Raw genomic sequence first — 26,013 nt, 5'->3', positions numbered from 1 at the left:
GTTACAGCTCCCAGTTGGTCCTCAAATCAATATTTAACATAATTTAGTCTCAAATGTATGCTCGAGGTAACATAGTTCAGTCCCTAATATATGTTCAAGGATGAAGTACTGACACCTTGCAATTCAATAAATGACTTCATGACACAGGAAAGCAAACTTCTATGCAAGCCTAGCACCATCACAGATACTGCTTAAGAAAAAAATATAAGGTCAATTAGAACTAGACTGAATTAATTTTATTTCCTTCCAAAAAGAATAGACACTAATTTAACTGTATACAGAATTTAATTTAACTATAACTATACAAGTTTCAGTATATTGTCCTGTTCAAAAACTGCTTATATATAAAAGAAAAAATACTGCCAAAATTCTAACGCATACTTTACAATTAAATGTCCCAACTTTCTTTCTACCCCTAATAACCTCAGACTAGAGTTGCAGTGTTCAGATTAATTTATGTATGGATGAAAATTCCCTTGGTCTTAAGTGCAGTTTCTTTATTACCCATGTTTTTGCCACTACCACCAACACTGGACTCAAAATTAAGTTTTACAGTATTAGCAATGAAAACTTTGATGAACCTTGTAAGAACAGAATTCAGAAAAAGAGTAACAACACTTTTTACTGCATTAAAATATTTTACATGCCTCTAAAAAATAACTTATGCATTTATCTGCATTTTCTTCTGTTTATTAATCTGTCACATTTTACTATAGTATCTGCTAAGTTTTCTTTGAACACTTGAACAAATGAGAAGTAACCACTCTTAGTTAGACCATCAAAACTCAACTCCATCAAGTTCTCTGAGAACTTCAAGTTCTTGTTGTGAAACAAAAGGTGTCCAAAAAGGTTGCAAGAATTTTTATCATTACACTCAAACAAGTTAGCCAAAAGAAGAAACAGTTTCTTTGTTTTTTCTGGTATGATCACTCAAACCCTACCATTCCTCCACTTTCTATTGTTACTGCATTTAAACTGCCAACATTCCTTACCTTGACTAAACAAAGGTTCCCATTTAGTTATTTCTTGTACTGGTTTACCTAGTTGCTGTCCAGGCACACAGAACACTCCCCACTACATTGCCAAGTCTCCAAATCCACCGTTCCAGTTAATGGAAGTCTAGGTCACTCAAAACCAGAATTACAGTCAGCAATTCTGTTTAGACATACCACCTGATGTGGCATTACTTAATTGCATCACAAATCACTGTAATTGAATGCAAAGTAAAGGAAACTTGAGTTTATTTAGCTTCCAATTTCTGGGAGGTCAAGAGGAACTAGAACTGCTCTGGACAACAAAAGAAAATAGACTGCGCTTACAGATCATTTTCTGCCAGATTCTTTCTTCAGGACCACTGTTTTATTGTTGCCCTTTCTATTACATGGGGGATGTACATATTATCAGGTGTTAATAAACGGTCAGTGCCTGTACAATACATTCTACAACTGAGCACCACTTTCCGTAACTGAACAGGCAAAGAAATTACACTGAACATCAGCATCTGGCAGTATTTCTCCAAAAAAAGTGACTAAAATGGGTTTAAATTGATTAACACTATTAAATCACATCTAATATTTGATACTACATGATTTCATTACAGCTATACGATACAATTATACAAAATGTGTTAACATCAAAGAATACAACCAAAATTAAGATAGCAAACAAAACCTATATAACTTTTTTTCTTTACAGGAAAATACTTTTGAAGTATGCATGTAACTGCCCATTCTTTTAAAGAAAATCTACCGCAAGCAAGTTATCAACCTCCAGAAAATCACACATAGCATTACTACGCATATCCCCAAAAAGTGTACAATATGCACACTTGGAAAATACAAAATTAAAAAAAATTGTAAGCAACAGGTGAGCTTCATATTTATAAGAATGTGAAAAGAAGTCCAATTTTAGCACTGTTGTATAAAGAATTGTCTTTTCTGATGCAAGTTCATGAGCTGACCCGTCCGGTTGGGGCTGCACTTTACAAAACACCATGTTCTTGAAACGGGGTTACAGAGCAAGGTGGAGCTTCTTAGCAATGTCACCTTAAAGTTTTCTGTGTGGTTTTTTTTTTGCTTTTTATTTACTACTTATCAAAACACGTCCTTTAGGTTTGTAGGGTTCTTTTTTTTAAAATTCTTTCCTAGAAACAATATACAAAGGGGAGGCGTATTTCTTTCCAACTGATTTTCCTGTAAGATGCTTTGAGTTCAAGAACGTTCTACTCAACTTTCACTGGTTGTTTTTGGCCTTAGCGTGTGTTAAGATGTGAGATTTCAGGTTGGTTGATTGCGCAAACTTCTTATTGCAGCCGTCAAACGGGCAAACGTAGGGCCTGTCGCCAGTGTGAATTCGCACGTGTGTGCGTAAATTGAAGTCCAGTGAAAAACGCTTTCCACATCCTTCAAACGTACACTGTTGGAAGGAAAAGACACACTCTGTTAAGCTAATGGAACTCATCTCCATCACTGATCAGAAAAACAGTCTTCTTTAAATCACTAGACTGCACAAACATGAAGCCGGAGGCTGAAGATTGTTAGGGGTGAAGCTGTGGGCATCCCCTGTGAACTGCACTAAAAACTGCAGTAATTCAGTATATAGTATACACTAGATACAACAGCATATCTATTTTCAAAGAGGGAAATAAATTACTTCCAGCTTGCAAGCAAGCACTTCCACTAAAAACACCTTCTCTGCATGTGAAACAGTACCTACCCTACATGACAAAACAGAAACAGGATTTCACTCAGAATTTCCTTTTTTCAGTGATGATTTTCAAAGATATACTCATTTTACCTGCTTTAAGATGGGCTTAAGGACAGAACATTTAGTGATAAATACTTATATTTACCACACAAAATACTCAGTGTATGCATCTAAGCAAGTGCCTGAGGACTGCAAATCAAGTTTCTCAAAGAATATATTTTAAAAAATAATCAACAAAAAATGTAACATATCTTAAGTGTGTTCTGGGGAACACATATATGCTCAAGACTAAGAATAACTTCAAAGATTTATAGGAAGTATCATATGAAGAGGGCAGGGGACCTCTGGTGGCAGAAGCTCATGTGACTTGATAAAAATGGAAAGAGATTCAGTGATTCCATCATGTTGCTGAAAACTGATGGAACCTTTACTGAAAATTAGTACCCTGAGGTAACTGAGCCAACACACTCAAGTCTCAGCTGTCCTCAAGCACTAAGTTGAAAAGATGATGAGGAGAAAGAGACATCTTCTTAATTCTCTAGTAACTGCAGACTTCATTTTTAAAGAGGGCAACTTTACATCATATTTTGAAAGGCATCTCCCACATATATACAATTTACCAGTTTCTAAGAGAAGTCCATGTAAATAATTAAATGATAGCCTAATTAGCTTAAGGGGACCCCCAGTTTTTCAGGTGCCTCAGTTGATTTTAGAAAAGCCCTAGTATGCCCAAGTCCTGTGGAAGCCAGGTTACAGTTCCAGTCTCCAGTGTTCCCAGAAGCAGTGGGGGTACTCATGCCTGCAGGGTAACAGTACCTGAAAGGGTTTCTCTCCGGTGTGAACTAGCTGATGCCGCTTTAGTTTCGAGCTCTCCACAAAGGCCTTGCCACATTCTGCACATACGTGTACTCGAGGGCCGTGAGTGTGCAGATGCTTCCTCATGGCAGAGTTGTCCCTGAACATCTTTGTGCAGCCCTTAAAAAGAACAGTGAAACTCAATTAGTAGATAAGCCAGTTCTCACAGAGAAGGTTTTATCTCCTACAGTACAAGCATTTTAAATGCTTTTATATCCTGAATACTTTCTTAAGAGTTGGCCTGAAAAGAACATCCCTTACATTTATTTTTAAAAAAGCAATACAAGAAAACTAAACATTTGAAAAGCTGACAAAAAAAAAAAAACAACCTAAACACAATCCCAAACAAAAAAATCCCAAACCCTTTCCTCACTCAGTATTATGAGCCATGTGCAGTCAAATGAATAATAGGACAGTCTCATGGAGAAGATGCAGCCCTGACAGAAGCAAATTAATAAACCAAACAAAAGCACTTAACAGGTCTCAGAGGAAAAAACAAACACAAAACAAAAATCCAACCAAAAAAAAAAAAAAGACAGAAGAAGAGTTCATGGATACCTATGGATACTCTTTGAAGTGCTATATTCCAAGAACTACAGTACTACAATACATTATATAGTCTCTAATATACCACAGATTATTCCCTAGTACCAACTGGTATGTGCACCATCCCCCAACATTCTGTCCTCTTCCTTCTCTGTCCTCCTCATTTCTGAGAACAAACGGAGCAGGAGCGCTTCCAGCACATAACAACTTACAGGAACTACCTTGTCCAAACTGGCAGCAGCAACTGATCGCTACCATCATGAGACAGAGAGTGCCACTGCTGCTGCAGTTTAAACCTACAAAGTGATACTGGGCAGCTGAATAAGGTGGGACAACAGCCTGAGTTAGTACCAACTCAATCGAATAGCAGAAGATACATTAACTCAGGTACAGCATCAGAAAGGGTCAACCCTTCATTAACAGAAGAATACCACTTTTGACTCCAGAGTATGCTTAAGCCAGCAGTGACTTGGGGCTCTATTTACCTAATCTTTCTACATTTTTTTCACCTCTTAGAGACAATCAATAGAAATCTATCCTATGTTTTATAAATATCTTCATCAAGATTCAAAATGCCTCATAAAATCCTATTAATAATAACAAATTCTATTTGTACTACAAGTGATGCTGTTTACATAAACAAGTGATATTAGTTTACATAAAACTAACATCTACCAACATCACTATGTTGTGAGGTATAAAATTTAACAACAGAACCTAAAGGACCATTAAATTGCTAATCTTAAATTCTGCAGGCTTCTATTTTTTTTTTTTTCTGAAACAAATACATTTAAATAAGCTTTGTTTCTTATAAAAAGGGTGAAATGTCACTTTCAGGAGTTCTCTCTTCAGGCACTAGAATCTGTTTGGGTAATTTTGAAGTACTGTGCCACCATTCATTGCACATAGCAGAACTGGGTGGGGCAAAGCAGCGCCAAAGTAAACAGACCATCGACTTTTTTTCTGCATTTATTTCAAAGTCCCTTCTTGCCTCTGAGAGCAGCAGCTACAGCTACAATATTTTTCTTTTTTTAAACTGAATTCATAAATGCACAAAGCCTACAAACACCACAAGATAGAAAATGGAAGGATAGAACATTCTTCCCCCCCCCCCCGATGAAATTGAGGCTATGAAAAAGTAAATCAAAGAAATGAAGGTAGCATTCCTTGGTATAGTAAAAAGTAACTGTTCCTGTATTTCTGCATACTGTATTACAAAAAAACATGACACTTCTAGAATGTGGAGAATTGGAAATCAATATAAGCACAAAGAGGAATTCAGAAAATTCCTTACACCATGGCTGTCAGAAAGTAGCCTTCTATTCATGCTCTCTAATGGCTATGTCTAATAGCTATCTGCCCTCATTATTTGCTTAGGCTCACACTTATCTAGACCAGAAGTCAGCAAGATTGTATTTGTCTTTTTTTGTTACAGACTAAGTCAGCTAAAAGAAGCACTACAAAAGCTGGATAATGCAGTAAAGCCACATGCTACCAATCTAGGTGACTGGCAACATTTATTCAAGACAGAAGCTTCCCTGCTACCAGTGTGTCAGAATCGTTATCTCCAAGATGCCGGCCTCTCTCTTTCATGATGATGCACTTTCCAGCTCTGTGGAATGTAATTCAGAGTCTTCCAATAAAGCTGACTTTGGCATCTGCACCATAAATTGCTGATTCCTGATCTAGACTCCAAATCTGTCATAGTTTCCAAGCAGAGGATATATAGATCTTAGGAACGTACTTTGAACAGCTTTCAGAACATTCTTTCAAGTATGTATTCTTGGGTGTCGGGAAATCACAACAGTAAAACCAGCATGTTAGGGACTGTGCATCATGGTTACCAGAAGATTAGGGATGCACTAACCTTAAGACAAGGAATGGGAATAATATATTATTCAGTGAAAGGTTTTAAAGGAAGCCTCTAGAGAATGACAACTAAAATATATTTAACTGAGTATATTCTATTAACAGTAAGATATTTTAGTTATTCATTCTCAAGAGAAAACATCAATACAAAATTCTGATCTACAAATTCCTATCTACTCAGAAGCTGAGCAATTCACTTACTTTGTGAGGACAAGCTATCGTTCGTGGAGCATCATCTTCTTTAATTTTTCTTGGTTTCATTCTTAGAGATAAAAAAAATACAAAATATTAGTAGAAACACATTAGTAGACAGCTCTTTTTCCCTAAGTGCCTACATAATGAGCACATTTTATCCCCCAGTATTACATGTGTCAGTGGTACTCACTTTAACATTTTCAAAACCTTCACAAAAATATTAACAGTATAATTTAGCACTTGGAATGCTCTACTTTTCCAGAAGGACCTCTCAAACACAGAATAAGACATTTAATACTACCTTCTTAATCCTCTGAATATGTGGAAATTTATTTTTTTCCTGACTTATTCTAATTGTAATTAGGAGGTTTTGTTTGAAAACTCCATTTTTGTTGTGCCAGTACCCATGTGGCCTATTTAGCTTCACTTTCTCTCCATCCCTTCAGCAGAACATGAAGGAGTATAGGTTCAATCATTCTTCAGTATTTTCACCACACAAGACTTCTAAAGAAAACTCTACAGAAGCAGGGAAAGCAGGAATCAGGCAAGTTGTAGAATCTACACAGACAATGTAGACATCCATTCCACTCACAAAAATGGTAATTATTCTTACTTTAAGCTATTGTACACATGGATTCCATTCTGGGCAACTGACAAGTAATCACCAATTTACTCCTTGTCACTAACAGGGATCTTCACCATTATTTTATGGGTGCCACTAGTCTCCACTGCTACATAAGGAGCCCAGGAAACTATTGTTTGTATGTGTTAGATCTATTTCATATACAGTAAGACTCTCTGTACAAAACAATCTTAGAACAGTGTTACAACAACCAGTCAGAAGAGCCAGATGTGATTCTGGGGAAGTGCACTGCACTTTCAGCTGTCTTTATTTCTCAAACCTGTAGTGCTGTCTTCAAAAAATCAAAAAGAAAAGGTTTATCTCCTTTTAACAGTAGCGCTAGGTGGGTATAAATAACTGCACCCCCATACAGCTGGAGATTCCCTTAGGTAAGCAATGAGATTTTGCCCATTCCCAAACCTTGCTGTGGCAGCAGAGCTAGTCTGTTCACGTGGGTTACTGAACTGCTTTTCCTGGCAATACAGCACACAACAGTTCCGTGTGACAAGGTGGCTACATATCACATCTGTAACTCAATCCAAAGGTTTGCTGGTGTACATCCTAGTCTCAATTAAATGAGTGGCTTGAAATTAACAAAATAATTGGAATTATCAGAATCACTATTCTTAATGTCAAGAAGGAAAAGTGTCTGTTGCTATCCATGACAGTTTTTAACTTGCATGAGTTTTGCTTCTGGAAACTGATATGAAAAATACAGGGTTGAGGGAAGACATTTCCAAGCAGTGCATACATGTACTTTTTTACATCTCTTTTTAACAGCTGATATGAGACTCGCTAAACAGCAACTCTTAAAACTTCCCAAGAGCTGTAGGGAAAATAAACTAAAATGCCTCTATTCTGACCACAAAAGCATTTGGTTTTTGCAAGCAGAGTCCAGACTTCTTTGGTACTGTCCCACTCCTACAGCTGAAATCTGCTTTCACCTGTGCCCTTTACAGGGACTGCTGAGAGAAGAGAGTGAATTAAGGCAAGAGCAGTGAAAAACTCCCTCAGAAGTCCTGAAGACCTAGGAAAATTATCTTACAGCTGCCAATGGAGTCATATGTGAGGGACAAGTCTCCTGTGGCTCTGTCAGCTATCACTGGTCCCTCACTCTGTGTCCTTTCAGTACTGCAGATGTAGCACAGTTCAAGTGATCATCTACAAACTAAAGCACTTGACAGCCACTTCACAGACACAACACTAAAACCCAAGGATTTAGAGGGTGCTTTTGTTCTTTTCTCTAAGCGGGCACTCAGGAAACTCCTGCTGACTGAGCAGCTCCAGACTACACTTGGTACGTCCACACTACAGTCTCCTGCAAGGTTACAAACACATTTACAGATATTAACAGTGACTTGCAAATGGGTGTAATGTATTTGCATTGACAAAGTTCCTCTTGTGCACCACAACCAGCAGCACAACTAAAATTTCATCAACTTAAGGGCAGAAACATTCTGAACACAGCAAACTACATCTCTTCCTGTACAGCTGTCGCATCATTATCTTAATTTTCATTGTAACAATTTTTTTCAAGACTACAGACCTATTCAGTTGACCTTACTGACTGCATTTAACTTACATAATCCAACTTCAATACAGAATGGTTGTGCTGTGTTCAGCTTACACAGTCTCTTTGAGTAAAGTATTAAAATACCTAACTCCAAACAAGTGATTGGGATTAACTGACTGACTGTACTCTCCAGTGAGGTTCCAGACTCATAGTACTACAGGTACTGAGGTTATAGGAAAAAGCACACACAAAAGCGATCTTTACAGGACCCTTACAGAAAGCTTTCAACTACCTTTAGCATGGGATTCTCCTTATTATGTCTCTGTGATTTTTGAATACAGGAAAAGGGACAGAAATGAGCATCTGTAATTTTCAAAATGGTCACAGAAGAATGATTTGACAAGATGGAACATGAGAGAATAAAGTGTCATTATTTAATTCCATTAGAGAACAAACACCCTAAGGAGACAAAGCTGGTGCCAAAAGCACCTCCTCCTAATCCAATCAACCTGTTAAATGTTGGCTGAGTCATTCCCCCAGCCCCAAAAAAATGAAGCAAAAAAAATTTCCTAAGTCTGAGATCTGTGTCCCTGACATGATCAGAATGAGCAAAACCACTATTGTTCCAAAGTCTTAACTGGCCACCTGTAAAGGGAGTGACTAGACCAAGAGAATTGCTAACAAGAGATGTGGCAAATAGCTTTAGTGGGCAGCGCCTGCATTTTCACACTTTGCATTAAATCCTCTTCCTGACACTTGTGTCTTGCCCCTGTTACTAAGTCAATCTTTGAGAAAGAAACGCTGCAACAGTGTGATCTCTAACAGGCTGTTAAGGTAGAGGGAGAAGGAAAATACCCCGGGGTCAGTGCAGTCAGGGAGCTTGAGGAACCAACTGCAGGTGAACTGGATGGTCAGACATGGGACAGACTGCAGCATCGACACACACCCTACATTTTTCAGTTCAGTGTCTGAGTAGGCATAGATCATCGTGAATGTCCATCCAGGACTTTTTAATGTTCAAGCTTTGTTTCTATATTCAAGAGTATCAGCCCAGAAGTATACTTGAACATCTGAACACAAATGACAAAACAGCTCAGCTAAAAAATGAGCAATTTTACGTCTTCTCGCTTTCCGTAGAAGCACAGCAAGTTAAGCCTAAAATGCTGAACAAGACTGTGCTTAAGCACAGAGTTATATAGATAACCAAGCTTATCAACAAAACAGCAGCAGACACTGCAAGAGAAGAGATGGCAAATGGTGTCCAGGTTGTATCTCAGTGCCACAGGCAGGAGGAAGCTGCTGGGCCCTTTGTGCACCTGGATTAAATGCATGAGGGCATGAACAACACAGGCACAGCTACAATAGATCATTGTGTCAAAAACATCATCTTGCTCACAAAGCTGCAGAAACCATATGGACAATCCCTCAAAGAAGAATTTAAAGACTTACATATTCACATGTATTAGAAAAAAAAGATCTTGGTCTTACTTTAAAATTAACTTTCTGCAAAAGGAGACCAGACTAAAATCTGGGCTGTTGATCTTAATTACACTGGTGCAGGTAGCTCTTGCTGGTGGTGGTTAGACTTTTGGTTCCCACCTAGTAGAGCAGCTCTACCAGCTCCATCCAAGTTTTCTTAGCCTGAAACATTAACCAAAAACAGAACTCTGACAAATATCACTATTTAATGCAACTACAGACACATACATTAATACAGGGGTGGAACTTCAGAAACAGTTGCCTTTGCAGAAAGTCAATTTACATGGCAAGACCAAAATTTTCATTTCTGCGGTATGGTTACATGGGTCACGCCTAGTAGAAACAACTGCAAATCAATTAACTGTGAAAATTAAGAAGGGTACCTTTTGGATCAAGTCACTGGAACACTGCAATTAAAGGCTAAGTCTTAACTTGCACTGGGGGAGTGGAGGGAGGGGATGGATGACAGCAGAAGCAGGAATGTGTGCAACCCAGCAGCATTACAGAATAAGCTCCATAAAAGCACGCTCCCATATCCGTAAGGAAGACTGAGTAAAATCACAGGTATTAAACCACTCAGTTTCTCAAAATAAAGAAAGCAATATCGTCACTGTGCAGTATCTGAAAGTTAAATCTAACCACCTCCTTTCATCTACACAGCTGAACTGAGAGTACTTTACCCTAACAGAACCTTAATGCCCTCCCCAAATCCCTGTCAAACTCCACAACCTATGTACTTGTCAATCGATGCAGTTTTAAAAGTCAGCCATAGAAACGGTGTTAAAGCTGGGAAGAAAGGAAATGTAATTCAAATAACAGTATAGAACCTTCCCCTTGCTCCATAATCTCCCTTTTTTTGCCACTGTTAAAGAGTTCTGTGTTCTCACCTCCTTTCTTCTCCCTCTGTACATAAATCTAAGCTTAACAGCTTTACTCTCTCTCTCAGGCAACTCCTTTAACACATCCTAGAGGTTTCTGATGACCAGCAATGATATCCACCGGTGCTGATGGCCACACCTCCTGGGAACAGTCGGAGGTAGAAGAAATTACTCTCTCTCAACAGTGTTACTGGCACTGCTGGTATGTTCCCCTCATTTTGCCATACCCCTTGTGCTGCCCTGCTGAGCAGTACCGACCTGAGCGTCAGAACCCTGTGCTACTGGCAAGAGTTCATTTGTGCTGAACAACTCCTGGAACTGGCTAGACTGGCTTTTGGATAAACAAGATGAAAGGGGAGTGGCACAAGGTGTCCGAGGAATCTATCTACAGTCAAGAACACCCAGTATCTTACCTGCTTGAGCCACAGTTAGGAAGAAAACTGTCATAAAGAGGTTCTTTCACTCCATGATTCTGGCAAAAATTATTACTAGGTTTGTTCCAGTTATGAGGAATATCATATGTGTAAACAGGGACAGTTACCTGTGCAGTATGGTACAGAGCAGGAGATTTCCCCTCCGCTAGAAGAACACTGGGTAAAGCAATTGTCACTTTACTGCCCTTTAAGCTTCTCTGTAACAAGAACAAAACCAATACAAAAGCATACACCTAATAAAGAGGCCTAAGTCATAAATCTGGATGACCAGAAGGCTTTGTCACTTCTAAGAAGGGTGACCAATTTCAAACTCTAAAGCAGTTTCCTCTCCTTTGTTTTCTATGGGTTTGGAAAGTGGATAGAAAGGAAGGCCAGTCCTCACAATGGCTCTCCTTCAGAAAAGATACCAAGATCAGCAGAAAATAAAACCACAGAGATTAAAGTTTTTACCACCAGGACCCATTACTGTGCCAATTTCCCAACTATAAGATACTCCTTCTTATTTCTTTGTTTTACCAATGTCTGTGTTCTGCTGTCTTTAGCCAGTTTAGTCACGTATCTGGAGGACAAGAGGGAGGGAGAGAGGGGGCAAACAGGGATATCCTTTTCGGTGGCTTCCTTTGAGGGAATTTGCCATAGGCACATTCTAGAAATATCCCTGCTACCTCCCCAAGTTTTCACTACCAAGCAGCTATGATTTCTTCGCAGCTAACTACTGAACTGTCATCAATTTAGATTTGGATTAAATATTTTATTCCACTTGAAGGGATTTCCAGTTTCCCAGTCAAAGGTGTCAAATGAAAACATAGTAATTTATTAGGTTTTGTCCCTCTGAGCAGATCATTCACAATTAACATTTCACATTCTGATATGATAGCCTAAGAGAATTCCACCTTTTTTTTTCTTTTTTACTGCATTTTAAAGCATGCTAGAGAAAATTCAAGACTCCTAAAACAGAATAAAGTAATCTGTAAAAAGTGATAAACTGCCAACCAGGTGTAACTTATGGTCATTTGCCTATGCATTACTGAACATGTCAATGTTCTGACACAGACTGTTTATTCACAATGTTTTCAATGGAATCATAGAATGCATAAAAGCTGTTCCTGGAAAAACTGCCAGAGTTCCAGTTAAAGGGTCCAGATTCCTGCTACATGACTCAATGACATATGCTCTAAACCAGGCAGTGAAAGAGACACTGCAACCACTCACTCTGTGAGAGCCACGGAGCTCTGAGCACTGGTGGCCACTACAGATGATCAACTACTACAGGTCTGAATTATTTTTTTGAAGGGCTGCAGAGCTACTAACAACTTCAAGCATCAGGTTTGTCCCTGCATTACCTTTCACTAACTAGATCAGAACACCAGAATCTTGCTCAAAATCTATTACCACTAGAACTCAAGCTTTGTTTGTTTAAGCTTAACCTCAGAACTTTGTTCCTAATTATCAATGCACGTATTTCAAGTCAATTTATCCCTAATCAAAATAAGCTGCATTTGTTATAAACAGTGGACCTAGCCTGGTTCAGAGTAGGTAATTTCTACAAATGTAGGGTGAGATTCCTTCAACTACTTTAATGAAAACCAAAAAGCAACCCTACATAACTTTCTCTCAACTACGCACAATGCACTTAGCATAGAATTTTACTAGCCAGTTCACACTTCCTTATATGTGGACTGTCACAATTCTTTTTTCGAGTAATCTAAATACAAATTTGTTATTCAAAGCCTTACAGCACATGAAACTACTTAAATTTAGAAGTAACTTTCAACTTCATGTGCTGCTAAAAGTTTTCAGCATACAGCTACAGAGAATTTTGAAATTCTAAACTGTAAAGCAATGAGCAATGTTTGACAATTTCATAGAACTTTACACTAAACAAACATATTTTTTTAGCATGAAAAACTGTACTCCTTGAACCCCCAAAGCCAATTCCAGACATGTAAGCCCATTTTTTTCCTTCCAGCTTACCATGTAAAGTTTCTAGTAATACTGCACACTGCAAGGTCAACAACAAGACAACTGAACAGTAGTCGGCAGATATCAGTACTTGAATCCGTCTTACAAGCTAAGGAGTCCCTTCAACACTCTTCACTGCAAGAGGACTAAGACCTTAACAAGAAATATTCAAATTCTGATACACCCACACTCTTCAGTCTCAGAAGAATAAACAAACACAATCATTTAAGACATTAACCTACAACTGTAAGGCAAGAGTAGAAGTTTGACGGTCATCAATTCTGACCAAGAAATCAAAAAAAAACCCCTTTCTTAGAAGGTGCATGAAATTCTCATTTATCTACAATTAAGCTAAAAGAAGAATTTTTTACAGGTTTTGAGCAACTTGGGAATATTACTAAAGGCCATGTCCCCCCAAGGTGCTTACTCTACTGTCATGTATTTCTCTTCTGACTGAAACAGATTACATTTTATCTGCTGTGAGAAAGGAGGCTGTACACATAAAACTGAATCTTTTCACTACCCACTATAAATTCTAGCTCTGGAACTTCCTAGAATATTCTACTATAAATATAAAAAAGTGATAATTTTAAAATACTGCCAGCAGTCACTGTTTTCTCAATGGAAACCTAACTAAAACATTTTACAATATTCAGAAATATGCAGACACATCTGATAGAAGCAGCCTGGTCATTTCAAGAAGCCCAAATCCTGACAACCATTTCAAGTATTCAACCCAATCTGGAGAAAAAATATTCAGTATTTGCATGGAGAATACCCTGAGAGAAACTATTTACATTTCCTAACAAAAGACAGCTATTCAGTACTTCAGTGTCTAATAGAACCAAAGGTTTTAGCATGTTTAAAAGTAATGGAGAACATCATTCTAAACACAACGAGTGGAAATAATGTAACAGTTTAGAATTGGAACACTATATACACTCAAGAGTATTGGAACACTGTACACTCAAGACATTAAACATTTGCTTTCACAAAAAATTGTAGGAACTCTTCAGGAGAACCCAGAGAAAACCACTGTAACTTTGATAAATGATAGTAAAACAAGAAAGAAGAGTATCAATAGCTAGAACCACCCATCACTTTGGATAGAACCCTGTTTCCAGCTGTTTGTGATGTGCTTTTATACATCTCCAGATCAGATAGCCTGAAGCAGGAAGCAAGTCCTGCAGAACTATTTTACTAGGATACTTCAAAATTCATAGTTCAATGGCTTTACAGAAAGTAATTGTGGGATGAGGACATGCTGTTATTCCTCCAGCACACACTACACTGTAACAGGACAAAACTAAAACTTGCAAAAAGCAGCAAGATCAAAAAGGTGAAACAGGGGTAAATGCACACACTGAACACCAAGATCCAGCTAACCAAGAAGCCAGACCAGAACTTGTATCAACAGTCCCTGCCATCTAGCAACTACCTGGAAAAAGACACACTCTCTGGCTACTAGGTAGTAAGGATAACAACATCTGACTGTTCACCTGCTCTGAGTATCAGAATTGTGCACCTGAGCTCTGAAGAATAGCCAGCTGCTAAAAAAATGAAAATGAATGTGGCTGTATACATGTTTTGCTTCCAGCTTGGGAAAATCTGGCAGTAGCAGCCAGAGAAAGCCGGCAGCCGTGCTCAGACATCTGGAGACACTGCACTGAGCGGAGCACGAGGCACCAGACCAGTGCAGCAGGGCCAACCCCAGGGCAGCACTTCAGCGGCTTCTCCGCTGCCCTCGCGGTTGCCCTCTGGTGGCCACCGGCTGCCCTGAGCACCCGGCACCAGAGCCGGGCCCAGCGGACACTTTCACTGCCCCCGCCTCCCTGCAAGTCACTCCACCACCACTTGAAAGTAAAAGTCACCTTGTCACTCAGGTCAACCTATTGATATGTAAACGAGTGACAATTGTGACTCACCAAAGAAAATCCAAGCAGTATAGTTACCAACGGAAACTGCAATCATCAGTGGCACTTGAAAGTGCAGGACACACAATTTAAGACCTTGAGCTTAAGCAGCAAGTGAAAATAAGTGGCTTTGCCAACTAAATACTGTAGCCTTGCACCCAAATGCATCGTTTCACGTATCAGATCCTTTGGTGCTCAGGAATTTAAGGCTACTCACATGAAAAAAATGTTCTGTCATGTAAAAATCACAGAACTGTTGGGCCTGGAAGGGATCTCTAGAGACCATCTAGTCCAATCCCAAGGCAGGGTTACCTAAACTGATGAGTGATGCAGTCTATCAATGTATTTAGGTCCTGTCTTACGCAATGGAACTAAAGACCACAAGTCATTGAAGAATTCACTGCTGAAAATAAAATCCCATCTCTTTAGTTCAGAACAGAGTGGCGATGCTGTGGTAAGTCCCTTGTTTCAGAAGATAATTAAATGGAATAAGCCATACTAAGTATACCATTTTGCCTAACAGTTTCATAATTAAACCAGTGAAAACAATTTTGAAGTTCCTTTCTTCCTACTTACCTAGCAAATTCAGCCAGTTGCTTGGGGTCTGAGAGGTCAATGCCAGGTATTCCACCAGGAGGAAGTTTCTTCCCTGTCATGTACTCTGAGTAATCTGGAGGAGAATTCTCTCCGATGATCTGCTCTTCCACCACTGTTTCATGGTCAATATCCTTTTTATCATCTGAAATATACAAAATACTGAATTCAATACATACTGAAGATCAAAACAGCATACAAATTATTAGGCTACATCTCAATACAAATTCAATATTGCTGCACATTAAAAGAATAGACTGCACTTTCAGATTTCCACACTAATTGTGGAGAGCAAAAAGACACCCATACAGTTACAGCCTGAAGAACACAGAAAGAATACAGTGAGGAAAAAAAGCAGAAATTGCATATCTACTTTAAACACAAATACAGAAATTAGTAAAACAATCCTATGAATGTTGGCTGCACTTGAAAGATAATGTACTTCTCCTGAAACAATGCCTAAATATTTAATTCCCTTAACTTCTTCAGGACTAATCTTCACTACACCCATTCTGATACTCAGCAGCAGTCCCTAACTTTGCAGGCCTATCAGAAGAGCAGCAGACACTTAACCCTGAGATGTCAGGACTACCGATCTTTACTTCAGAGTCTTCAGACTCCCCTAACTTCCAACAGAAGTGTCATAGAGAGACAAGAAATTTAAAAATAACTGCTGATGGGTTTCAGCACCTGCCTGTAAAATTAAGTTTTCCTAACACTTGCAGACAGGTCTCAAAGAAAGCAAGTAACTTAACTGTGTGTCTCTCCCAAGGGGGCTTCCTCCTTCTGTGGCAAAGGCCAGCCTAAGCTCTTTCCCACTCTACTGTGTAAACAGTAGACTGGGATTATTTAAAGCTTTGATCTGCAAGCCAGTTAAGATACTGCTGCTTTCTCTGCTCTAGAGCTCCTCCTATGAATTTGTGCTCAAGGACTGCAGTGAAATCAGGTGGAAGACCTGCTGTTGCTGTCTACTCACATTCATACCTCAAAAAACATTGTACCATGCATATTCTACCTCCTCTTGCTATTTTATAACAGAAATTGAGAGACACAAAAATGAGAGAGAACAGAAACATCCATCTATGTTCCTCACTGCAGTATTCACAGCAGCAGAAAGGAAGACCCAGCACCTACCCTCTTTTACACCCTCAAATACACCTAGGACAACAGAAGTATATATGGCTGTAACTACTCAGCTCAATGTAACAGACCTTGAGAGTACTTCTACTATGTGTGTGGGGAGCAGATTCTGGAAATTGTTTTATACACAAGAGGCTATACAAAAATAACAGGAAGTTTTCTTTTACAGATATTGTTTAAGCGTGGAAACACAAGGTGGTAGGACAGAAATAGTATTTCACGAATTGAAAAAAAAGATAGGAAAACATAAGGCAGAAAACAAAAGACAAAATGTTTTGGGAATTTTTTTCCCTAAACAGAAACACAGGAAATAACATTAGTCATTACCAAGTAACTTAGGCTAGGAAAGAGAGAACAAGACACACAAATAAATTAAATATACCACACACAAATTTCTGTTCAATTTGTAATGCCTGCTTTTAATGTTTGCCACTGAGCTATTTCTAGAAATGTTACTGCTAGTTTGGGGTTTAATCTGATCTACCAGATCAAATAGCAGTTCATGTATATTCCATGGTGAAAGAGGAAAACAGACTCCAACGCTGCAAAGACAGAAGTGTAAATAAGAAAATACTATTTGCAGCATTAAATTCAAACTACAAAACTGATTATTGACCCTTTCAGTTGTCCCCTCACCACACTACCTTTCAGTCCCTATCCGTGCTTTAAAAAAGCAACTGAATTTACCTTAAGCGAGGATTATATGCTAAATTTTACAGCAGTTGAAGGAGTTACAAATTCAAGACAATAATCCTCTAATTTGGCAACAATTTATTCTTTCTAACCAAAGCCTAGAAACATTATGTAGCAATGCCTACACAGGGAGAAAAAACATCAAGCTCAGAATGGCATAGAATTTTTGCTAAGCTAAAAGTGACACCTTCTCTGTGCTGTAGACTAGAATAAGACCAGCTGCCCTCAGCATGGCCATTTCCAACAGCTACCAAGAACGTGCAGTTTGTCTGTTTAATAACATTCATAACACAGACAAGTTTTCATTTCCTGCCTCACATGAGACGCATGAGTCAACCAGGAAATTCTGTACACATTCTTAAAGATCTTCTTTCCTTCCCTAGTGTAAAGGTTCACTATTCCACAGTGCTTTCTTGTTATTTGAGGACCAAACTGAAAGCCAGCCTTCAGTGCCTTTACCTCCCAAAAGTCTGACAACACAAGTCAATTCCATAGCTATTTAATTCCACAGACTACTGGAGCAAAACACAAAAAACTATCAACATATTGCTTGGATAGAGTAAAACATAAGAGAAACTATTGTTTCATATATATTAGCAGTTGTGTGAAAATAAATAACCACCTTATTTTCCTGTAACAAAAAACTGCATCTCTACAGCAGCACACACCTCCACGTCTAAAAACAAATTTAAACCAAAACAATAAAATACAAAACAGTTACCTTGAAGTATTATGTTAGGCTAATACTTCTGAAAAAGTAGCAGAAGACTTCAGGAGCTCTTTGGTATCCTGACCATCCTATGACATTATCAAGTCATTGGGAAAACAAAATGCAAACACGCAAAAGAAACCCCCACACTTTTTTGGAGGAAGTTTGGAAATGAAAAAACTTTAGCAATGTCCTCTGTGCAGAAATTTAGCTTATTTGTGATGGCCTACCAACCTGGACTAGGCAGCTCAAAGTCTGGAGGGTAAAGTGCAAGCAAACTTTCACTCAGGCTGACAAGTTAACTGATAATTCTTGCTGCAAACTGGGCTAGTTAACTGCTTGATGTTTTTTGCCTTCAAGCAAGTTCTGATGCTCACTGCAGGCAAAACTAACTCCCCCTTTGCCTCTCATGAAGCATCAGAGATTCAAACATGTTGCATCCAAAGCAAAGAAAAACACAGACACAACCCTGAAATTACAGTGACACCTCTGGACGCCACCCATGCAAGTTATACACAGAGAGAACCATGGAGCCAGTCAGGAAAAGTAAATTAACTACTATATATACACTATCTGATCTACTTTGTTTTGTCCCTTAAAACCACCTGAGAGTATAGCAGACTCACATATAAGGCATTCAGCTTAAGCACTACTCTCATAGATCTGATGCAGCTTTCTGTAATGAACTTGGAACACAATTTTAATGGCCTTTTCTGAAAGGCACAGAGGATCTGAACGTGTGTCAATTAGTTAATAATCATCTTCACAAAAACATCCACTACCAGTCACTGCAACAGCTACATCCAGTATCCATCTATTTTACATAGCTGTAAAATACTCATTTGTTAGAGACACTACAGATATCCCCCTACATCCTTCTATGCCAAATTACAATAAGGTAGATACTCAGTCTAAACTGGGTTGCTCTATGCACCTTTTTAGGACATATCCTAACACATCTTCATGTTCAGTGTCCTCCCATCTGCACTTCTCTCACCACCCCCTAAATATGGGCAATACACATGTTGAACTGGACCCACTTAGGCCCTTCAAAGCAAATATGCCAAACATTTTTTTTTATTAAGACCAGTGAAAGTACAGTGTTTAGCCAGTCATGTCTTTTGACTACTGGTTAAACAACCTGAAGTTTTAAGAGAACCAAGCCCAAGTATCAACTGAAGTAGGAAGAAGGAAGATAACTGGGGTAAAACTAATAACTGCAGACTCCATGCAAGAAATCAATAACAAAACATTACTTTACTGATCACATTTTGCTCCTATTACCACACTTTCTCCATCCCTTGCAGCCCTTCTGTTGCACAGAAAAATCCATCCACCTTGGAATCCCATTATTTTGTACATTTCTAGACCAGCAGCTAACTCCAGCTGACAATTCTGGAACTCCCAGCTTTCTAAGATGACCCTCTTAACTCTCAATCCAAGAAGCTCTTGTCAATATTTTTCCCTCATTTATTCTTGATTTTATCATATTCCCCTTCTAAATCACCAAATCTCTAAGCCATCCTCCTCCCCTATTACTGAGCAGGGAAAATGCATTGTTGTTCAATCAATTTTCATCTGAGGAAAACAGGGTGCAAAAGAACTCGGAAGGTACACCTGGTAGCAAAGCAATGAGACCTGATCCTATCCTATAGCTTCCTCCTCAAGGCACCAAATTAAAATACATTCTACTTACCCACTAAAAGGATGAACAACATTTAGGCTTAAAATTTTCTTTTTATGATCACACGGTTAAACACGTTTGCTTTTAGGAACAGCTGAAAAGCAATTACAGGATAAAGGATGTATTCGGCAGCTGTGCAGCACCAAGGCACTGCGGTAACAGCTTGGTTATTGCTACCACATTGCAATCTCCTCAGGCGAATTAGTTCATTGGTCATGTTTGGAAGCAAAGAACTGTAATTAGCTTGTTAAATAATACAGTTATTTAGCAGACACTTCTGAATGTTAAAACTCCATTTTGCACAGTATGTCATTTTTTAACCTAAACGGCTGCTAGGTTACTTTCCCTGACGTGCCTTGCACACAGATGGAGAACAGGTTCTTCTTTCCCTGTGTCACCCATCTCTTATTTCACACCACTGAGACATGAACTGACAAAACCAGTGCATATATCAGTAGTCATCATCTGACTTCAGCATTTATGAGACTGTGCTGAAGCACTATGACCTTCTGAATGGTCAGCACACAAGCGACTCGAGCGTCCCTGGGAAGGATGCAATAGCAAGTTAGACATTGTAGTTTGAAGGTGGGCTAAGAACCAAATTAATTGAGTTACTTTAGATGGTGAACCACATTCATGTATTTCACTTTCAAAACTGAAAATACATTTAAAACAAACACAGAGAATGGTCTACCTTATCAGTGGAAAAAATGTCAGGGCAGACTCAATACTTATTATACAGCAGAAACCTATGTCATTGTCTTAATCAGAGTCAGAAATAGACTGTCATAGTAATATTTTAAACCAGAGAAATTATGACAAACTTTTTAAGAAGCTCATTACCCATCTGTCATTGCAAAGCATTTTGGCCATCCTTGATACAGGCCCACAACTGAACTAAATGACTCATCTATCATTTATACTATGTAAGACAACTGGTCAGACAGCAGATGGTTATTCTTCTCACCCCTGCAATCTGATGAAGTAAAATGAAAACCCTTCTGATTTCTGAGACATTGAAAGTTTAAGAGATTTTGAAGAACCTTCTAGAAACCCAAAATGAACTCCCCAAGCTTCGCAATAAGGGTTCACAGCCCAGGCTTGCTGCAGTATCAAAAATAATTTCCAAAACACACATGTAACTTCTGTATCTTTGTTTTGCCCATCTAGGGATGGGATACTTGAGCAGTTTAACACCTGTGGGCAATGTTTGGTCGTGCTGTTTCAGCCCTGAGCTTGTAGACCATGCTAACAATCACAGTTAAAGCAAACACCTATGTCAGGTTTGAAAACTTGAAAGAATCATTACCTAGAAGGAGATGTAGTTACACTAATCCATTTTTCCCCCCTCAAACTTAATCCCCAATTGCTTGAAATTTCCAGCATTTGGTGCAACCAGCATTTAAGCACCACCTTCCCAAATGTTCCTGCATCCAAGAATCAGTTTTGCAAGCACCATCTGACAAAGTGATTTCTCACGACCCTTCCCCTCCCCCTTCACTATTGTGTGTGCACCCAACCTGGAAAAACTCACTAAAGACAATGATTCAAGGTGAATGCAGCAAAGGTACAAATAAATTCCACTAGATAAAAACAATTTTTCTAGTACAAACTGTGGTGTCTCACTTGCAGAGCTCCATTAATTATATGCAATTTTCTGATACATGTATTTGATATAAAGGAGAAACACTGTAGAAACATGATTGAACTATCCACCATATACGCCTCTTCAACCCTTTCAGAAATACACCTTCATTCACTTCTTACTTTCATGAACACATGAAGAAAGACATAATTCTATTCTGAATAACTGAAAAGCTGATCTGAACTAGAACAAGGCATTTCTGTTTCGAACTAAACACTTTAATCATGGGTCACAAGCTTGATATCACCGTAGATACCAAGGTGACAAGAGAAGTTCTGGTAAGTCTAAATTGTTGCCAACAACAGTACTGCAATTTCTAAGTAACCACATAACAAGATGAGGATTAAGTAGTCTCCTTTAGTCATGTTGCTATATATTTCACAGATTATTTCTACACATTTCAAGAGCTGCTACAAGACATGTTATACTCGTTTATGGAAAAAGATTCATGATTGGCTAAATTTGGTACCACCCGTGTACAAGCCAATATAGTAGCACCAGCAAACAGCAACAAGGAATTAATTCACATTGTCTTCCCACACTGTGGTGAGCAAAGTGTCCTTGTTCCCAATTCAAAATCCCATGCACAGCAATATAGGGCTCATTGTTTCATCTTAATGCATGGCCTTATTTACCATTTGTCTTTTGATTAACTTTTCACTTAGCTTTTAAAACAGTCAATTGAATCAGTGTGCAAGCAAGACTTTAATTATGTCAAAATACAGATGCAAAACTACTACATTTCTTCAAAATAAAGTATGCCTGATTCTTTAGGGAAACTTTAGAACTACCCTTTTGCAAGCCAGTCGTTCTGGGCTTTCTTGGCATTGATTTAGTTTGGGGTTTTTGGGGGGAGACTCAGGTTGGGGTTTTTTTGGGTTTGGGTGTATATCCCTCTGCCTCAAGTTTTGTTTCTTTTTCAATTTTCTCTGGCAACAATCCAGCCTCTGCAACTTCAGAGAAGGAAGGGGCGGGGAGGGGGAAGCCCCAGCATTTGACCACATCAGACCCCTTCTGCAACATTAAATAAGCTGCATATGAGGCATAAGAGGTGTCCAACATTCTCAGTAAAACTTCACAACACTCTCAACTGAGCAGGTTATTACCAAAGGCTGTTTGAAGCTGGGGGGTTGCGTACGTGCAAAAGGAGGGGAGGTCAAACCTTAACACTTTTTCCCGATATATTTGATTTTGCTTTTGGAAGGGCGTTTTTTGGCATTAGAAGTCAAGTCAGACTAGGTATTCTTTAATCTTCTGCATCATGGATATAATTGAGTTAAATGTAGCAATGCAATTCAATCTCCAGTATATTTTAAGTGGGTATCATTCCTACTGAGCTTGCATGGTCATGCTCCTAAAGAAGAAAGCCACCAAAATCAATAGGGCTACCCCTGATGTAAAAGCTGTGTATGTAGAAAGAAAAGCAAATTTATTGATTATACACATGCTTATCTTAGGCCAATAATAATCAGCATGCAGTCCTAAGGAAACATCCTATCAGGCACTCTGAATTTCTGAGTGCAAATACATGCTAGAGACTGTCAGTTGATCTCAGTGAAGTCCTGTATCCTGCCAGCTCATGAGTCATACAGCCACTTGCATTCAGCTACCTCCAGCAGCTTCCACAAGCCAGGGGATTATATTAGTTTCTACTATCTTTTATCTTTCTTGGATGGTCAGTTCTAAGAAAAATACCAGGAAGGGAATTTATTCAGTTTCATACACTGATTCACAGAAGAACACCATTTGGGAAACTTAATAAAGAAGAACTTCAATCAAACTCATTGGGCTGTCAACTGACAACATGCCAGTAGTGTCAGATGCTCAGTGGAACTTCCTGAAGTAGTCACCTGTATTTAAAACGAGAGCACAGATCCATACTACTGTGCTTTCCATCTTTTCAGGCAGGAGAACTCAGCTGTCCAATACTCTTTCCCGTCTACACTGCCCTTTCTAACAACTACTGGTCATTTGCAAACATCACAGAGTGCAAACATTTTTGACTACATCAAAAGCTTCAAGTATCTCTATCTTACTAGACCCTTCCTAAAAAATTCGAAAGAGTACAAAAATTATGATATTCAAGATAGATTACCAACTCACTATTCAAAAAGCACCCGCCAATTTGAATATTACATGAACTGTATTATTTGACCTCTTTTTTTCACATTTACGTAACTTATGGACAGAACTCTGATTACAGAGCGTTGCTGCCGGCAATACATTTTTGTAAAAAGGAAAAAAAAATAAAGTGGGCAGGGCAGGTGCATTTTAGGTTTACTCCAAGTCCCACAGATATTCAACACTTCCACAAGATTTTACTACCTTTAAAAGACACTCCCACACACACACAAAAAAATATATAAAAAATCCTCAAGAAACATAGAATCTCACACGACAAGGTCTCCCTGTGCCTACTTAAAAAGCTTATTTAAAACTTCAGACCTAGGCGAGGAAAAGCCGGACGGTTTCCGAGCGCCAGCCAGGAATTACCCCTTTCCTCCCCGCGGATGCCAGGGACAGAGGTCACCCCCGGCGCCCCTCAGGCTCTGAAGGGCCGGTTGTTTGCGGCCGCCCCCTCCGAGCCGGCGGGAGGCGCGGGCAGCCCCGCGGGGGCGAAGAGCTGCTTCCCCTCGCCGGCACCGCGGGCTCCGGGCGGGGAGGCCCCACCCACCGCCCGCCCGGCCACCGCAGCGGGCCCGGGGCCGGGGCCGGGCGGCCCCCGGGCGAGCTGTACACGGTATTTCGGGGTTCGCCGCCCCCGGGCCGGGGAGCCGCGGGGTTGGGGCGGGCGAGTCTTTCCCCGCACATCGCGGTCACGGCCCGGCGCACACGCCTCAGCCGGGGCCGCGGGGGACAGGAGCGGAACGGCAGGCGGGGAGCCGGGCCGGGACACAGGGGAGAAGGAGGACGGAGGGCGGCGGCGGCGGCCGGGGGAGAGGAGGGCGGGCGAGGGGCAGGCGCGGAGCGGGCCCCGCGGGGAGCGGCGGCGGGGCGGGGACGGGGGGAGCGCGGGGAGGTTCGCCCCGCACCCCGCCTCCCCCTGCTGCAGAAACTACGCCATTGCGGCCTGGCCCGGGAGCCGGCGGCGCTGCCGCCCGCCCGCCCGCGCACCCCCCGCCGCCGCCATCTTGGCAGTCGCCGCCATGTTTGCCTCCTTCCCCCCGCCGCGGCCGGGCAGGAGCGGCGGCGGCAGCGCAGACCCCGCCATCTTTTCGGGGAGCCGCCATACTTGCCCTGGCGATGAACATGGCGGCGCCCATCGCACACATCAAAACATGGCCTCCCTTCAAAACAAAACTGTCCCGGCCGCACCGCGCGGCCACCGGCGGGGCCCGCGGCCCAGGGAGGGAGGGGTCCGGCGAGCACTTACCCGAGGCCCACATGGTGACCGAGAACTCCCCCTCCAGGGTCTTGATCTGCACCTGCTTCTGCTCCCATTTCCTGCCGCCGCCGCCCTCGGCCCCGCCGCCGCCTCCCCCGCTCAGGTAACTCTTCTTGCTGCTCTTCTTGCCGCTGCCGCCCTTCTTAACGCGGCCTCCTCCGCCGGCCGAGGAGGAGCCGCCGCCTCCGCTCTTGCTGCCAGCGGCGGCCACAGTGACCAGGGTCTGCTCGATGTACTCGTCCTCCCCGGCCGGGGCCGGCACCGGGATGAGGATCTGGTCCTCGAACCCGTCGTCGGCCCGCAGTCCGTCCGAGTCGTCCCCCCCCACCACCTCCTCGCGGGTCTGCACCAGGATCACCTCCTGGTGGTGGTGGTGCAGGTGGAGCTGCCCCCCGCCGCCGCCGGCCGCGCCGCCGCCCGCCCCGCTGGGGTCCCCGTCCGACACCAGCGGCTGCAGCGCGATCATGGGCTGGTGGTGGTGGTAGTGATGGGGCGGGTGGTGCGGGCCGCACTCCTCGCAGCACTCGTCCTCCTCCTCCTCCTCCTCGTCCTCCTCGCCGCCCACCACGGTGGTCTCGATGGTCTCCACCGGGATGGTCTCCACCTCGATCTCGTGCAGCTCCACGATCTCGGCCGGCATCTCCGAGCCGTCCGTGGCGATGTACAGGGTGTCTCCCGAGGCCATGGCGGGGCGAGGGGGGGGAGAGAGTGCTCCGCGGGCAGCGAGGGGGCTCCGGTCCGCTCCCCTCGGCGGATGGTGGGGCTCGGGCTCCTCTCGCCTGCCCTCCTTCTCCTCCTCCTCCCCCTTCCACACAAACACCAGCGCCTCGCAGCCAGCGACAGGGAGGGAGGGAGAGGGAGGAGGGAGGGAGGGAGGGAGGCAGCACCGCCAAATCCCGGCCGCGCTCCCTCGCGAGACTTCCGCCGCTGCCGCCGAGACGGACCCCAGCCCCGGCAGGCCGCTGCCGCCGGGCCCGCCCCCCCGCCGCCAGGCGGCCAATGGCAGCGCCCGCCGCGCCCAGGCGAGAGAAGCAGCCAACGGGGGCGCGCCGTGCCGCGGCGCCCCGCCCCCGGCCCTCGCCGGCCTATCAGGGAGCGCTGCGAGCGCGGGGCGCACCCCCGGGCGCGGAGCAGCCAATTGACTCGCGGCGCTGTCTCTGCTCCGCCCCCCCCGCGCGGAAGCGCCGCCCC

At 41.7% G+C, this 26,013-nt stretch overlaps 2 protein-coding genes across 2 annotated transcripts in view; one reads left to right on the top strand and one right to left on the bottom strand.

The window, feature by feature from the left end:
* Positions 1-214: 214 nt before the first annotated feature.
* On the bottom strand, positions 215-25,733 carry YY1 (YY1 transcription factor). Its single transcript, XM_042047963.1, has 5 exons — positions 24,811-25,733; positions 15,549-15,711; positions 6,178-6,238; positions 3,523-3,681; positions 215-2,415 (listed from the first exon to the last, which is right to left on the bottom strand). Exons 1-5 carry the CDS (start codon positions 25,505-25,507, stop codon positions 2,233-2,235), a joined length of 1,263 nt encoding a protein of 420 aa, XP_041903897.1. The 5' UTR covers positions 25,508-25,733; the 3' UTR covers positions 215-2,232.
* The window catches only part of DEGS2 (delta 4-desaturase, sphingolipid 2), a 33,351-nt gene continuing 32,184 nt past the window's right edge, over positions 24,847-26,013 (top strand). The window contains exon 1 of the mRNA XM_042047966.1: positions 24,847-24,925. The gene's annotated coding sequence lies outside the window, so the exon portion shown is untranslated. The remainder of the gene's footprint in view (positions 24,926-26,013) is intronic.

The sequence above is a fragment of the Corvus kubaryi genome, unplaced genomic scaffold, assembly GCF_017639235.1.
Source record: "Corvus kubaryi isolate FWS band 111438036 unplaced genomic scaffold, C.kubaryi_AGA036_p1.0 66, whole genome shotgun sequence".
NCBI lineage: Eukaryota > Metazoa > Chordata > Aves > Passeriformes > Corvidae > Corvus > Corvus kubaryi.
Note: the sequence above shows the minus strand (reverse complement) of the source record. Positions and strands in the feature narration are given on the sequence as shown.

What these genes read in the sequence shown, in the direction of transcription:
- YY1 (XM_042047963.1), bottom strand. Translation starts at nt 25,507, where the DNA reads ATGGCCTCGGGAGACACCCTGTACATCGCCACGGACGGCTCGGAGATG. An exon ending in GGTCACCATGTGGGCCTCGG is followed by an intron (nt 15,712 to 24,810) that starts GTAAGTGCTCGC and finishes TGTATATTTCAG; the next exon opens with ATGATAAAAAGGATATTGAC. An exon ending in CAACTGGCTGAATTTGCTAG is followed by an intron (nt 6,239 to 15,548) that starts GTAAGTAGGAAG and finishes TTTATCTCTAAG; the next exon opens with AATGAAACCAAGAAAAATTA.